General features: G+C 44.8%; 1 protein-coding gene across 2 annotated transcripts in view; it reads left to right on the plus strand.

The window, feature by feature from the left end:
• Positions 1-9,877: 9,877 nt before the first annotated feature.
• AFG3L2 (AFG3 like matrix AAA peptidase subunit 2) overlaps positions 9,878-15,804 on the plus strand; it is a 35,549-nt gene continuing 29,622 nt past the window's right edge. For both annotated transcript variants that reach the window (XM_049770031.1, XM_049770032.1), the window contains exons 1-3: positions 9,878-10,003; positions 13,479-13,578; positions 14,540-14,617. In XM_049770031.1, the coding sequence (XP_049625988.1) occupies positions 9,887-10,003; positions 13,479-13,578; positions 14,540-14,617 (295 nt within the window). In that variant the 5' untranslated portion in view covers positions 9,878-9,886. The remainder of the gene's footprint in view (positions 10,004-13,478; positions 13,579-14,539; positions 14,618-15,804) is intronic.

A 15,804-nucleotide genomic window follows, 5' to 3' on the forward strand; every position in this document is an offset into this window, starting at 1 on the left:
CCCAGCACCATTCAATCCTCAAACCCACCAGAAGTGATCCCTGAGCCAGGTTTGGGTTCCTCAGAACAGCTTCCTAAAACAAGCAGCAGCAGGTGGGTATGCTGAGTGCCAGGTGACCCAATTGTCTGATCTGGAAACGTCACCAACTTCTGTGTTGTTTCAATTCTATAATTTCTGTAGGGTGGGAAAGATACAGGTCAGAACCACCAACCTCCCAGTTATTGGTGAAACAGTCCCAGGGCATATCAGGAGAGCAACAGAAGGGGCATGGGGCAACAGGGGAATGGATCTGCCCAGTGGCAGGAGCTAAGTGGTGTACTCAGATAGGTGATGTCACCCCTCTTGTCATCCTCTCAAAAATGCCTCTTTGCATTCCTTCAACTTGAGAAACAGGGTGATTTGCCTCATTGCAGCAACAGGAACAAGGCAGGAAGGAGTTCTCTATATCATCCAAGGTGCTTGGTACAGGAAGCACTTGAAGCCTGTCTGTGCCAACATTCCATCCCTGCCTCCACTCGTGGTTGGTTTTTGTTTGTTTGTTTGTTTGTTTTGTCACATCTGGCAGTGCTCAGGCTTTATTCCTGGCTCGTATAGGGCTCGGGGAACCATATGGATGTTGGGGATCGAATCCAAGTTGGCCAACTTCGAGACAAGATTCCTACCTGCCAAACTATGTCTCTGGCTCCTTTACTTGACTAATTTTCTGTGAAGGGGCCCTAGAAGTGCTTAGGAGTTATTTCTGCTCTGTACTCACTCTATAATCACTCCTGGTGGTCTCAGAGGACCAAATAGACTGCTGGGGGACTAATGAACCCAGATCAGTCATATGCAAGGCAAATGTCCTACCTGCTGTACTGTCTTTGACAGGTCACGAACTTTTTTTAAACTTTTGTTGTTGTTCTTTGGGCCACACCCAGTTGCACTTAGGAGCTATTCCTGGCTCTGTTCAGAAATTATTCCTGGTGGGTACCAGAATGCCAGGGGTCAAACATAGGTTGGTTATGTGCAAGACCAGTACCATCACTCTGGCACTTCACTAGACTTCTTAAAGCACCCAAATTGTTTCTCCTGCAAAGCAGATGGTTGTGAACCTTTGTCCCACCTGTGTGTCATTTAAACCTGTTCCTTTTACTCTGTCCCTTACAGCTTGGTTTAACAGTTGTCAAAGGTGCAGGCATGACATGAGCCAGTCCTGTCTGCCTTTCTCACCTATTGCTTTTCTAAGTGTCAGAGAATTTGTCCCCATGGGAGATGGGAGAATATAAATGAGATCCTTAGGACAGTGGCCAGGCACAGAAACACCAACTCTCATTATTGGGGTTCTGTTTGTCACCATCTTCTTACCTCCAGCCTGGCCAGTCCCTCACCTCCTCTTCATGAATCACTTGAACCACTTCTTGGCTGCGCACAGCTTCCCAGCAATTCCTCCGGACACAGCAACCCTCCCCCCCCCCCCCAGACAATCATCCCTTGTGCCATTAGCCCATCTGCATGTCACCCACTCCAGAGAGTCATCTGCTCACCCAGTGGGCGTCCCTGCTCCGCCCCCTCCTATAATTGTGCTCACTTGTGCTTCTCTCCTGCCCCCTAGCACATTGTTCTTTGGTGACTGTACTTGTTTGTGTTTCTGTCTCTCCCACTAGATTAGCACTGTTTAAAGAGGTAGCTTCCTGGCCTTTTAAATGGTCATTTCTGGGGTGTGAGCTAGAAATAGGCAATTTGAAATCACCTAAACTTCTAGATTATGACACCAAGAAATCACATGACTGAATTGTTGGGGGGCACGATGGCAGTCATAAAAATTTTGTTTTCAGATGAATTCATGATTTATTATCAGTTATTATTTGTTGTGGCCATCTCTCTTAAATATCTGAGGTCACATTAAAGATTCCCATGCTGAGGCCAAAGCAATAGTACAATGGGTAGGGCATTTGCCCTGGATGTGGTTCAATTCCTGGGTTTGACCCCCAGAATTCTGACTCAGGTTCCTGAGTCAGATAAGAGTGATTCCTGAGCAAAGAGCCAGAAATAATCCTTGAGCACTGCTGAGTATGGCACAAAAACAAAGCATAGCAAAATTCTCAGGCTGGGGTCAGAGCGATAATACAATGGATAAGGCATTTGGCTTGCAAGTGACTGACACGGGTTCAATCTCTAGTACTCCATATGTTCCTTCAAGCATAGCCTGGAGTGACCCCTGAGCACAAAAACAGGAGTAAACCCTGATCACTGCTGGGTGTGGTTACCAAACAAAAGTTTCTCAGTCGAAAAAGGAGCCACAGTAGAAAGTTTAAGAAGTGTTGGTGAGGGTGTGAGGGATGCTCCCGAGGGCCCAGGAAGAGGAAGCTCTGATATCTGTGTGCCCAAGATTTATCCCAGTCCCTGGCAAACAATTACCACTTGACAACTGTTTGTGAAATGAGTCAAAGGTGACTCCAGTAGTTGTGAGCCAGGGTGGGGCTCCCCACAGGCTGGGTGGGGCCCCACCATATGTGATCCTAGACAATCATCTGGGCTAGGACTCCCCAATGCCCTACTATCTTGGGGGGTCATCTTCAGGGTAAAAGGAAAGGTTTTGCAACTAGTAATCTGGTAGTACCCAGGGTTTACTCCTGGTTCTTGGCTCAGGGATCACTCCTGGTGACTCATGGGACCATATAGGGTTCTAGGGTTTGAACCTGTGCTGGCTGTATAAAAGGCAAATTCCCTATCTGCTGGAGGATCTCTCTGTCCCTCTTCAATAATATACTTTAAATTTTACTCATATTTCTGTACTGGACATTTTACTTGTCTTCAATATATCAATGTAGCTCTTTCTCTCTCTTGGTTTTGGGCCACACCTGGTGGTGCTCAGGAGGACTTTTATCGCTGCACAATCATTCCTGGTGAGACTCAGGAGACCATATGGGGTTGCCAGGGATAAATTTTTTTATAAATTGTGTGCAACACGGGTCCTACCTACTGTACTATCACTCCAGCTCCAATAGAGGTCTCTTTACATAGAGACCTAAAACTCATTTCTTTTCCAAATTTCAACACTCACCCCTACCCAGCACCTTGCTCTGACGCCTGTTGGCACTGAGGTAGCATACTAAAAAGATAGCTTATGACTAAATCTGTGTTCCAAATGTATCAAAAGAAAAAATGATTCTTGATGAATCATGGTACTTCATGATAAGTGATACACTCTGTTGAATGGATTTTTAGAAAAAAATTCGGTCACATTCATGTAAAGTGATTAGAAATATCTAGGTGCTTTGCTAGGAAATGTGCAATTTTGCGCTCAGTATTGTGTTATAATCCATAATTAATGTCATAATTCATGTTATCGTGAATTTTTATATTTTTTCACCAAAGCGCATTGTAGAAAGAGCAGCAAAACTTGAATCCTGTAGGAAATATAACATATCAGATTTTTGGGAGGAATCACACCCAGCAGTGCTCAGGGGTACTCCTGGCTCTGCAATGAGAGGTTGCTCCTAGCAGGCTTGAGGAACCATAAGGGATGCCTGGATTCGAACCAGGGTCTGTCCTGTGTTGGCCTCATGCAAGGCAAATGCCTTACTGCTGTGCTATCGCTTCAGCTCACCATATCAGTTTTATCTTCAAAAAACCCACATCAGGGCCAGGAGAAAATTCTGTGTGCAGAGCCAGGAGTAACCAACCCCTGAGCATCACTAAGCATGGTTCAACAACTAAATAAATATGATTAAAAAGCCACACAAACTATAAACAATGATAAAATTATTTTAAAATGTTCATACCATTTTGTAAATACTTTATAAAGATATTTAAAAAAAAAAGATATTGAAGAGGTCAGTTGTCTTAAAGATAGATAGCCCTTCTCTGCCACCTAGTGGAAGAATATGTTTAGCATAGCCCTGAATGAGTGCTTGAGATCCAAGCCTACATTTGTAAACAACTTGTTTTGTTTTGTTTGTTTGTATGTTTGTTTATGGCAGGGATCTCAAACTCAATTTACCTGGGAGCCGCAGGAGGCAAAGTCGGGGTGAGGCAGGGCCGCATAAGAGATTTCACCAAAAAAAGGTCCTCAAACATCATTATTAACAGTTTTCATTATTTCTTCTGAACATGAATAGAACATTGAGTGAAGATCATGAACAGTTCTTCTGGACATGGCATCTTTTGTCTATTCCTTGCTGCCAGAGACTTGACAGCGCTTCTTCTCACAAATCTGAACCACATTTGGCTTTAGAGAGGAAGCATTTGAGACCCTCGGTATGGCTTGAAGATGATCATCATTAAGTCTAGACCTGTACTTTGACTTATTGAAGTTCAATGTGGAGAATAACTTTTCACACAAATATGTGCTCCCAAAAAGGCACATGGTGCACTTGAACATTTGGGAAAGCTCAGAGAAGCTGGGGGACAATTCTCTCAAAAATTGCCCATGCATGTCTGCTTTTCCACTAATCTCCCTGAACTTGGCTTTGAGATCAGAGTTGCATTGCAGGTCAATGAGTTCCATTTGAAGCACAGGAGGGGCATCTTGCACATCAAAGGAAAAGGGGTCCACAAAAATTTGGAAAGTGGCTCTGTGCTTTTTGAAGTCTGCAAATCTGTGATCAAATTCCTTCTCTAGTTTAAAAATAGCATCAACATATTTCTCACCACTTAATGATGTGCCTGCATCCACAAGTTCCTTGCATCCTGGGAAATGGCAAAGGTTTGTCTGAGAGAGCTGGTATTTCCATAACACAAGTTTTGTGGAGAATGCTCTCACGTTGTCATAGGCAGCACTGATAAGCTGCCCCAGGCCTTGGAACATCTTATTTAGTACATTCAGCTTATGTGTGATGTCAACAAGAAAAGCTAAGTCCATGAGCCATTTGTGATCACTCAGCTCAGAAACAGCATTCCCATCTTTCTCCATGAAGGCTTTCACTTTCTCTCAACTCAAAAAATCTTTTCAGGACATTTCCCCTGCTGAGCCAACATACCTCGGTGAAATAGAGCACATCTCCATATTCTGACTCCATTTTCTCTAAAAAAGCACGGAACTTCCTGTGCTTTAAGCCCCTGGATCTGATTTGGTTGATGCATTTCACAACAACAGACATCACATTGTCACACGGCAGGCATTTACAGCAAAGGGCCTGCTGATGGATAATGCAGTGAAGAGCAATGGCTTTCTCTACACCCTCCTCTTCAAGTTTTTTTTTTGAACAAGTGCCATCGGTCCATTTTTCCTCCCTGTCATCGATGGCGCTCCATCGGTTATTATTCCAACAAAGCTCTTCCATGGCAAACCTGCATTCTCAATGGCATCACACAGATGCCGAAATATCTCATTAGCGGTGGTCTGGCCATGCATTGGAATTATTGTGAGCAGCTCCTCTGTCAATTCAAAATTGCAATCAACATCATGGACATAAATTGTGAGCTGTGCAGTGTCTGTTATATCTGTGCCCTCGTCAAGAGCACCTGAGTATGCATCAAAACATTTGTCTTTCTTACACAGTTGATGATAAATGTCACTTGACATGTCAGAAATGTCACTTGACATGACACTTTGCCACAGTGTTGGCAGAAAGGCTGATTTTGCTAAACTGACCTTTCTTTTCTGGACAGATAATACTTGCAGCCTGTAACATGCTTTTTTTTTTTTAAACAAACTCTCCTTCTGTGAATGGTTTCCCTGCTTAGCAATCATCTCATTAATCATATAACTAGCTTCGACTGATGCAACATTCTCTTTGATTGCTTTCTTTTTCTTTTCTTTTCTTTTCTTTTCTTTTCTTTTCTTTTCTTTTTTTTTGTGGTTTTTGGGTCACACTCGGCAGTGCTCAGGGGTTTTTCCTGGCTCCGTGCTCAGAAATTGCTCCTGGCAGGCACGGGGGACCATATGGGATGCCGGGATTCTAACTGATGACCTTCTGCATGAAAAGTAAAAGCCTTACCTCCATACTATCTCTCCAGTCCCTTGATTGCTTTCTTGAAGAAATCTTGTTGCCTCATTAGACATGCTTTAAGACTGACAACCCGCTTGGCTCTCTCATTTCCTTGATATTTTGCACATTCTTTAGCATGTTTAGTTGAATAATGGCATTTCAAGTTGTATTCCTTGTGCACTGCAACTTTCTCTGAGCCCCTGTGCTCAACAAAGAAATACTGCGTCTCCCACTTTTCCTGAAATTGTCTGTGCTTGTCATCAATCTTTCTCTTAACTGCAGGCTTTGATGAAGTCATGATGAAGGTATGACAAAATCTAATTCTGTAATAAACTTCTCTCCCTTAGGCCTCCGATAATGCAAGGGACAGCGGGCAGGAGCAGCGGAAATGACGTCTGCGCTAGGCGCAATGTATTTGCAATTATTGCTTACCAAATATTCGTAATAGAAAATCGCATTAGTAAGAAAAAAACGCAAAAAATCGCATTAAACATTTGCATATCCCGAACGAAACTGCTGGGGTACGCAACTGTTTAATGCAATTTTTTTCTTACTAATGCGATTTTTTTCTTACTAATGCGATTTTTATTGCGTTATTCGCTTACTGAATAATCGTGAATACTGCGATATTTGAAGGCTGGCCGCAGGCCACAAAATGTTGTACGGAGGGCTGCAAATGGCCCGCGGGCCACGAGTTTGAGACCCCTGGTTTATGGTGTCACACACAAGACTCAGGGCTTACTTTTGACTCTGCATTCAGGGATTACTCGTGGAGATGATCAGGGGACTAGATGGGGTGCCAGGGATTGAACCCAACGGCTCCGTGCAAGACAAGCAATCTATTTATTAGCTGTATTATCTCTCCAGCCCCAGTAAGGGAACCTTTTTATTTAAATAAGTAAAAGGTGGATGACAAAGTGAATACAATGGGTAGGTGTTTGTCTTAATGCTGCTGATACCAGTTTGATCGCAGTCACCATTTATGATCCCCTAAGTACTGCTCTGTAGTAATCTCTGAGTGCAGAGCCAGGAATAAGCCCTGAGCACAATCTTTGGTGGTCCCCAAACCAAAAGCAAAAATGTTAGAGCAAACTGCAGTGTTAAGTATCACTTTATATCTCACAAATAGATATTAAATGCATGAACAAAGGTCTACATGTTCAGAGAAAACTATTTTCCAAGTTCCTTTAAGCAGCCTAGAACTTTAAAAAATCAAGCAAACAAATGACATTCCTACTGAGCACCTCTCCCCATTGCTCCTCCCTGCAGCATCCTTCCTCTTTCTGTATCTATGAATTGCCTATTCTGGATTTAGACATTGTACACATTGTACACATACGTCCATTGGCTTTTTACACTTAGAATGTTTTCAATAGGGGCCAGAGAGATAGCATGGAGGTAGGGCATTTGCCTTGCATGCAGAAGGAAGGTTCGAATCCCGCCATCCCATAAGGTCCCCCAAGCCTCCCAGGAGTGATTTCTGAGCGTAGAGCAGGAGCAACCCCTGAGCGCTGCTAGTTGTGACCTCCCACTAAAAAAAGAATGTTATCAATATTTATTCTTTTCATGACAGGTGTCAGATCTTTTTTCTTTTGTATGAATAATAGTTTTGCATTGTCCAAATATGATAAACTGTGATTATAATTGGCTTGTTTATTTGCTAATGGGAAATTGGGTTATTTTATCTCAGTTTTTGGCCTATAAAGAACAATGTTGCAATGAGCCTAGTGTTCAAGTATTTTTAAATCTCTGCTGTCTATTCTTTGGGGTCTATGCATAGGAAGCGAATTTCTGAGTTTTGTGTTAATTTGACATATCACCTTTTTTTTGTTTGGTTGGTTTTGGGGCCACACTCGGTGATGCTCAGGGGTTACTCCTGGCTATGTGCTCAGAAATTGCTTTTGGCTTTGGGGGACCATATGGGATGCTAGGAATTGAACTTAGGTCTGTCCTGGATCAGCTGTGTGCAAAGCACGCTACCCTGTGCTATTACTCCTGCCCCTATATATCACTTTTTGAGATAATATTGATGTTTTTCACAAAAGCTGCCCTACTTTAAAGTCTCACTAATTGAAGGTGTTAATTTGTCTATATTCTCATTTACAAAAGAAAATCTAGTCCATTCTAATAGGCATGAAATGACATTTTATTATGCTTTTGATTGGCATAATTCTTTTTTCTTTTTTTTCTCTCCTGATTTTATTTTTGGGCCACACCCAGCAGGGCTGAGGGCTTACTCTTGGCTCCATGCTTAGGGATCACTTTTGGTGGGGTTCAGGCGATGATATGAGGTGTCAGGGATTGAACCAGGTTGACTGCATGCAAAGCAAGTTTTCTACCCATTGTGCTATCTCTTTGACTCATCCTCTCCCAATTTTGGTTGTTTCTGATTCACACCTAGCTGTACTCAGGACTTACTTTTGGCTCCATGCTCAGGAATTACTCCTGGCAGGCTTGAGGGACCTTATGGGATGAGGGAATTGAATCTGGGTTGACCTTCTTGAGCCTTATTCATAGTAATATTGCTCTGGTCCCTGCAACAGACTTTTATGTGTTAATTTTGTAGCTAGCAACCTGATTTTATTTTGGGGGGGCGTGACTGTGTGTGTGTGTGGTCTTTAGATTTACTGTTGTGTATGAGTATATATCTGAATTCTATATTTTAGTTTTATTGAATGTTTATTGTGACAATAATATTTTAAGTATATGTAACTATACCATAATTTAAGGTGGTAGTGCTGGATTACATATGGCAATACTTAGCACTTACTGACACTTTGCTCAGGAATGATTTGCTCAGGCAATGTTTGGGGGACCATATGGAATGATAGGGTCTGAACCCAGGTCAATTGCATGCAAGGTTAGCACCTTACGTACTATACTATCACGTTGGCCCCTGTTTGGTTGGTTTTGGGGTCACACCTACTGGTACTTGTGCTCAGGTTGACTCCTGGCCCTATGCTCCTGGTGGTGCTCAGGAGACCAAACAAGGTGCTAGGGACAAACTACACTGGCTTGTTTCGAGATAAGTGCATTAACCCCTGTAGATCTCTCCAGCCCACCATCACTTATTATTAGGAACATTTAAATCAAAATAATAATAATAATAGAGATTTCACATATGTGAGAATGGTGTATATCTGGAAATAGCAAGGATAGGCAGATATAGGATAAAATTACTGCTGGGAGGGGTAATGTTGTCTAGTTTAATTCCTGTGGAAAAACAATGTATCTCAAGAAACTAAGAAAAGGGCTAGGAGAGAAAGCACAGCGGTAGTGTTTGCCTTGCACGCGGATGGACCTGGGTTCAATCCTCGGCGTCCCATATGGTCCCCCAAGCCAGGAGCGATTTCTGAGCACACAGTCAGGAATAACCCCTGGCTGTCACCGGGTGTGGCTCAAAAACCAAAAAATAAAATGATCATCTTAAAAAAAAAAAAACAAAGAAACTAAGAGCCAGAGATAGCACATCAGGTAGGGCATTGCCTTGCACGGAGCCAACCTTGATTTGATCCTCAGCACCCCAGATTGTCTCCTGAGCCCCTTAGCTCAGAAGTCGGTCCTGAGCACGGCCAGGTGTGACCTCTAACATTAACTCCGGTACAGGAAAAAAACTCACCTGTCAAACTAAGACTAGGCCTCCCACGTGACCCAAAGGAGTTACGTCTTCCGCCTAGTTGGCCCCGCCCACCGGCCTCCGCTTTCTGTACCGGAAGGCGCGTCAGACGCCTTCTGAACTCCTGGCCGGAAGGGGGCGCTGCGGAGCGGGATTGACCTGCCCCGCCCTACGGCTGAGCTCAGCGCGCTGGGGCGGGGTCTGCGCGCCGCACGCGCTTCCGGTGCTTAGCCGGTCTCGTTTGTGTGCGCGTGCGTGTCCCACGCCTTCTCCGCGCCGAGGTGCCGTCGTCGCGCGCTCGCCGCTCACCGCGCCTGCGCAGTTCCCTGGCCGGCCCGAGTGGGCGGCGCTGGCGGCCATGGCGCACCGCTGCCTGCTGCTCTGGGGCCGGGGCGGCTGCTGGCCCCGCGGCCTGCCCCCGCTGCTCGTGCCCGGCCGTGGCGCGGGACTCCGAGGGCGGCCCTGCCTCCGCACGGTGAGTTCCGGGCGCCGACGCCCTTGCCCTTGCCCGCGCTCTGCTTCCGGGCCTCAAGGTCACCGCCGGGCCTCGCCTCGCCTCCCGCCCGGGCTCCCGAAGCCGCGGGGTCCGCGTGCGTGCGCGCGCAGCCTGCCCCGGGTCACGCCCAGGGTTGCACGCGTTGCACCGGGCTGCGCGTCCCGGTAGAGCCAACCCCAGGGACTTAGGTGGGCCCGGGAGGATCGTGGCTGTCTTTGCAGCCGAGTTCCGATCCCAGACCGGACAGTGGAGGGTTCCTGGGGTGCTGTGGGGAAATGGGCCGCGTGGGGTGTCTGTCTGTCTGTCTCTGTCTCAGGCTCACCTTGGTGGCATCAGCAGGTCGGCTTTGAACCCCTTGCCACGAATGGGGCCGACTTACACTGTATCTGGCACTTGCTGGCTGCCAGGCTGGATTCGCACTGAAGAAGATCCAGTGGTCTCAGATCTGGGACCTTCAGTGGTGTCCCGAGCCCCTTTATCTTTTTTTAAACATATATATATATATATGTTAAGTATATATATTGATTGATTTTTGGGTCACACCCCGCAGCGCTCAGGGGTTCCTCCTGGCTCTACGCTCAGAAATCGCTCCTGGCAGGCTCGGAGGACCACATGGGATGCTAGAATTCGAACCACCGCCCTTCTGCATGCAAGGCAAACGCCTGATCTCCATGCTCTCTCTCCAGCCCTTGAGGCCCTTTATCTTGGGAACAACCTGCATGGACCAGGACTGGCTGGTTCTGGACCCTGTGTCTGTGGACTTGGAGTCTGCTAGAATCAAGGGCCCTAGCTCAGTTTCTTCTTTGGTTTCTTTTGGGTTTACACCTGGCCCTGTTCAGGACTTATTTACTCTGAGCTCAAGGATCACTCTGAGCGGGACTGAGATTGGGGTGATCAAAACCACCACGGATCGAATTTGGGTCAGCCTCGTGCAAGGCAAGCGCTCTACTTGCTAGAGAGTATCGTTCTTGCCTCAGCTGGCCCATCACTCAGTTTCTTGTTACAAGTCAGTTCTTTAGACTCCAGCCTTGCAACTAATTTACCCAATCCAGTTTATCGCCACTGGGTCGCAGTTAGTAGGATGATTGGAAGTTCAGGCATCAGGCGCAGGGATCTGCTCTGGTCACTAATTATTAGCCTGTTTGTCTTGAAGAAACTCCAAGAGAAGAAAAATAAAAAGAACAAAAAAGGCAGCTTTTCCCCATGAAAAAGAGGAATAACAGTGTCAGCAGTCACAATTTGGGGAGCACCGCGCTGTGCATGGGAAACCTGCTTTGGGGGGCCCCTTGGCCAAGCTGCAAGGACCAGAAGATGCAGAGCTGCTCAGACCCCTGCTGGGATTTCCAGGGTTGCCCATACTGATGCTGGCAGGAACATGGGGGTGCTAAGCAAACCCTCCAGGGGTCCTCAAACTTTTTAAACAGGGGACAGTTCACTGTCCCTCAGACCACTGGAGGGTCTGACTAGTAAAAACAAAACTTATGAACGAATTCTTATGCACACTGCATATATCTTATTTTGCAATGAAGAAACAAAACATACAAATACAACATGTGGCCCGCGGGCCATAGTTTGAGGACCACTGCAACATTCTTCTGCCACCTGCCCCCAAGAATGAGATTGGAGATTTTCCCCTTGGAAAGCTTCACCAGTCTTGGACTATGTTTCTTTCCTTTGTTGTGGGATTGGCTGTGTATGTGAACACACCTTGAGTGCTTGGGTTATTCCTGACTGCTCAGGGGTCTAGGGCTCATGGGCTTAGGGCCATGTGGCATGCATGGATTGAATCCTGGTTGGCCATGTGCAAGGCAAGAGCCCTGACTACTGTACTATCTAATCTTATCTACCCTTTTATCTTCCCTTTTTTTGGTGGGGAGGGGCACAGTCAGTGTGCCCAGGTTTACTCCTGGCTCTGCATTTAGGAATTACTCCTGGCAGTGCTCAGGGGACTTTATGGGGTGCTGGGAAGTCAAACCCAAGTCAGCTGAGTGCAAGCAAACTCCAGGTCACTGTACTATCACTATGGCTCCTCTTCCTCTTTTTTATTTCCATTTTATCTTACACTAAGCCCCCCTTTGCTTAGTTTCTTGTTTGTTTTTTGTTTTGTTTTGTTTTTGGGTCACACCCGGCAGCGCTCAGGGGTTACTCCTGGCTCTAGGCTCAGAAATAGCCCCTGACAGGCACAAGGGAACATATGGGATGCAGGGATTCGAGCCACCGTCCTTCTGCATAAAAGGCAAACGCCCCACATCCATGCTATCTCTCCGGCCCCTGTTTGTTACTACTGACTCTGCGCTTAGAATCGCTCCTGGCAGAGGGACCATATGGGATGCGGGGGATCAAACCTGGGTCCATCCTGGGTCAGCTGCATGCAAGGCAACACCCTACTGCTGTGCTATCACTCCAGGGCCCCGACCCCTTTGATTAGTTTCTTTGCATCCATTCTTGATTTTTGCCTTGCTCTAATCTAGTTTTTCTCCTTTTGCCCCCTGGTGACTTAACCTGTTCAATTAGGAACCTGCCACTTGAATTCTCTCAAAGTCACTGTGACTCATCAGTGCTAAGGTCTAAGGAAGTCAGTCCCTTGCGATTAAGTTGCAGATCTATGGCATACATTCCTTGGTCCTGTTCTTAAGATCTGGGTGAAATCCGATGCCACAGATTTTCTTTAGGTGCTGCTACTGCTAGCAATTAGAGACCTCAAAATGCCTAATTGAAAAATAAAATCAGAGCTAGATACACTGTATACATCTTTAGGTTTTGGGGACTTAAGGGACCAGATGGGTCATCAGGAATCAAACCCTGGTCATCCTTGTGTAAGCAAGCACCCTACTTGCTGTTCTTTTGAATTCTAATTTTCATACCTTTGAACTAAGATAATTTTATTATTATATTTGCAGGCAGCATCTTTTGTGATTTCAGGTAAATGATCTTGCAATATTAAAAAGCTATAAATGAGTCAGCAGGAAATAACAGGTTTTTCTGTTAGAAACTAAACAATGCCAAAATGAGTGTTTAGCAGAATTGTAACTAGCCTACGATTATCAGGGGGTGTGGTGGGGAGGTGTGTAACCAGCAGTACTCAGGGCTCTTTGCAAGTCTTCATTGTGCATAATTTGAATTGTTTTTGCCCTTGGATCAAACTTTCTCTTGATTCTAGTTATCCCATGAAGTGGTCATTCTGAAGGAAGAAACATTTATTCACAGTGCGATATTAGGACATAGAGCTTCTCTTTAAAATTCTTTATTTTGTTGTCTGAGATAGTACAGTGGGTAGGGGATTTGCCTTGCACCTGGCTCAACCCCAGGCATTTTGCATAGTTCCTTGAGCAAGAAATGATCCCTGAGCACAGAGCTTGGAGTTAGCCTTGAGGACAACCGGGAGTGACCCAAAATTAAACCAAAAAAGTTAGAGCTACCTTAATATAATTTTCTTGCTTTTATCATGCTGCAGCTTTACCGATATGCTACGACTCAGGCAACAGCCAGCAGAAACTCTTTTTTGACAGATGTAATTGCTGTTTATCGAAGATTCTGTTCTCGACCTCCAAAAGGTAAACCTTTCAGAAAGTCTGATGTACATTCTTAATAGAAGAGATCTTCCCTCAGCAGGTAGTTACAGTGAGAACCAAAGTGGTGGGTGGTTGTTCAGGCAGTATCTTAATTTCTGTCTCCTACAATTCATGGACTCTGGCTCCAGCAGAGTCTGATCAGAAAAATTTGTCACCTACGGATAAAACACTTTATAGGCCATAAAATTGGTGAGAAATGAAACTTTCTCTTTAACTGTTCAGGTTTGTGAACTGTGTATTTGGACTTTGACTTAATTCTATATAAGAAATAGTAAACTTAGCTTATATTTTATATCTACTTTGTTTTGGTTTTTGGGTGGGGCACACAGAGTGGTGATCAGGGCTTCTTGTTATTTGGGGGAGGCAGGGGACTGGCTATAGTCAGTAAACAATGCTTAGGAGTTATTCCTGGCTCTGCACTCAGGAATTATTTCTGGGAGTGCTTGGAGGACCATATAGAATGCCAGGGATCAGGTCTGGGTTGGCCATGTACAAAGCAAGTGCCCTTCCTGCTGTGCTATCACTCTGGCCCCCTTCTTGTTTTGGTCAGGGATCTCTTGGCGGGAGTCCTGAAACCATTTGGGGTGCTAAGCCAGTCGCATGCAAGGCAGTTTCCTTAGACACTATCATCTCTTATATCAATTATTTCAAGATCAAGAACACAACCTGATGTGTTTTATTTACTTAATTTATTTACATGAATCCTGATGAGTTTTATTTACTGAATTTTGGGGGTTTGGCTTCATACCCAGTGATTCTCAGAACTTGCTCCTTGCTCTGCTCAGTGATCATTTCTGATGGGGCTTAGGGGAGCATAAGGTTCTAGGGATTGTACCTTGTTTGCTCACATACAAGGCAAGTGCCCTGCCCACTGTACTATCTCTCTAGTACCAGATTCTTAGGAATTTTAACTTAAGGGCATGCTTTCTTTTTTTCTAAATAGGGTTTGAAAAATATTTTCCTAATGGAAAAAATGGAAAAAAGCCTAGTGAAGCTAAAGAAGTTACAGGAGAAAAAAAAGGTACCTTTTAAGAAATTATGTATGAATTTATAATTTTCCCCTAATAACTGTTGATGGGCTTTCACTGCATAAAGTATACAGTCAGTTCTGAAGTTCTGAAAATGAAGGTTACAGCTTTGTTTTGTTTTGTTTTGTTTTGGGTCACACCTGGTGGTGTTCAGGGCTGACTAGCTTGCTCTGCTGAGGTATCACTCCTGTCAATGCTTGCAGGACTATATGGGATGCTCAGAGGTTATTCCGGTAGTGCTTGGGCCATTTGGAATGCCAGGGATTGCACCTTAGATGGCCGCCTGCAAGGCAAGAGTCCTATCGCTGTACTAGTGCTCTAGCCCCATGTTTCTTGAGACTTCAGGTCTTGTTTTATTTCTTTTTTTTTTTTTTTTTTTTTTTGCTATTTTTCTCTCATTTTCCAAATTGAATTAAGGTCATTATAGAGATATAACTGATAAAATTAAAGCAGTTGACACATCTCACTTAACCCATTCTAAAGCGCTTCCAACCAACCATGATGATGGGGGGCAGTGAAACATTATGATATAGTTCAGTGTTTTTCCTCAGGTCCTATCTTTGGGATTCAGAGAGGGTTTCTTAGAACAGAATGACTGGGAGAGAGGACTCTGTGTGGGCATCATTCTTCTGTGTTGTTCCCCCTCCCACAAGTGTTATAACACTTAACGTCGTACTTACACAAATTGGTATTCATATGGTATTCTTTTTTTTTTTTTTTTTTTGGCTCACCCAGCAGCACTCAGGAGTTACTCCTGGCTCTGCACTCAGAAATCGATCCTGGCAGGCTCAGGATAAGATACCAGGATTCGAACCGCCATCTGTCCTGGATCTGATGCTTGCAGGGCAAATGCCCTACTGCTTTCTGAACTATCTCTGTGGCCCTGTATTTTTTTTTTTTTAAGGGACGTATAGAGAAAATATAATGCACTTTTTGTTTTCTTTATTTTGGGACCACACCAGCACTATTCAAGGGTTGCTCCTGGTTCTGTGCTCAGGTATTACTCCTGATCATATGGGATAATTGCCCTCCTTGCTGTACTCACTCCATCCTCAGCCCTTGTTATAACTGAATAGTATCTAGCTGGAGAGATAATATATTCTCCTGGAAAGGCCAGGCCAGGGAGAAGGGCTAGAGTAGACTGATTGACACTGGAATGTAGCTTCCAGGTGTTGCTAAG

The sequence above is a fragment of the Suncus etruscus genome, chromosome 3 (assembly GCF_024139225.1).
Source record: "Suncus etruscus isolate mSunEtr1 chromosome 3, mSunEtr1.pri.cur, whole genome shotgun sequence".
NCBI classification, from domain to species: domain Eukaryota; kingdom Metazoa; phylum Chordata; class Mammalia; order Eulipotyphla; family Soricidae; genus Suncus; species Suncus etruscus.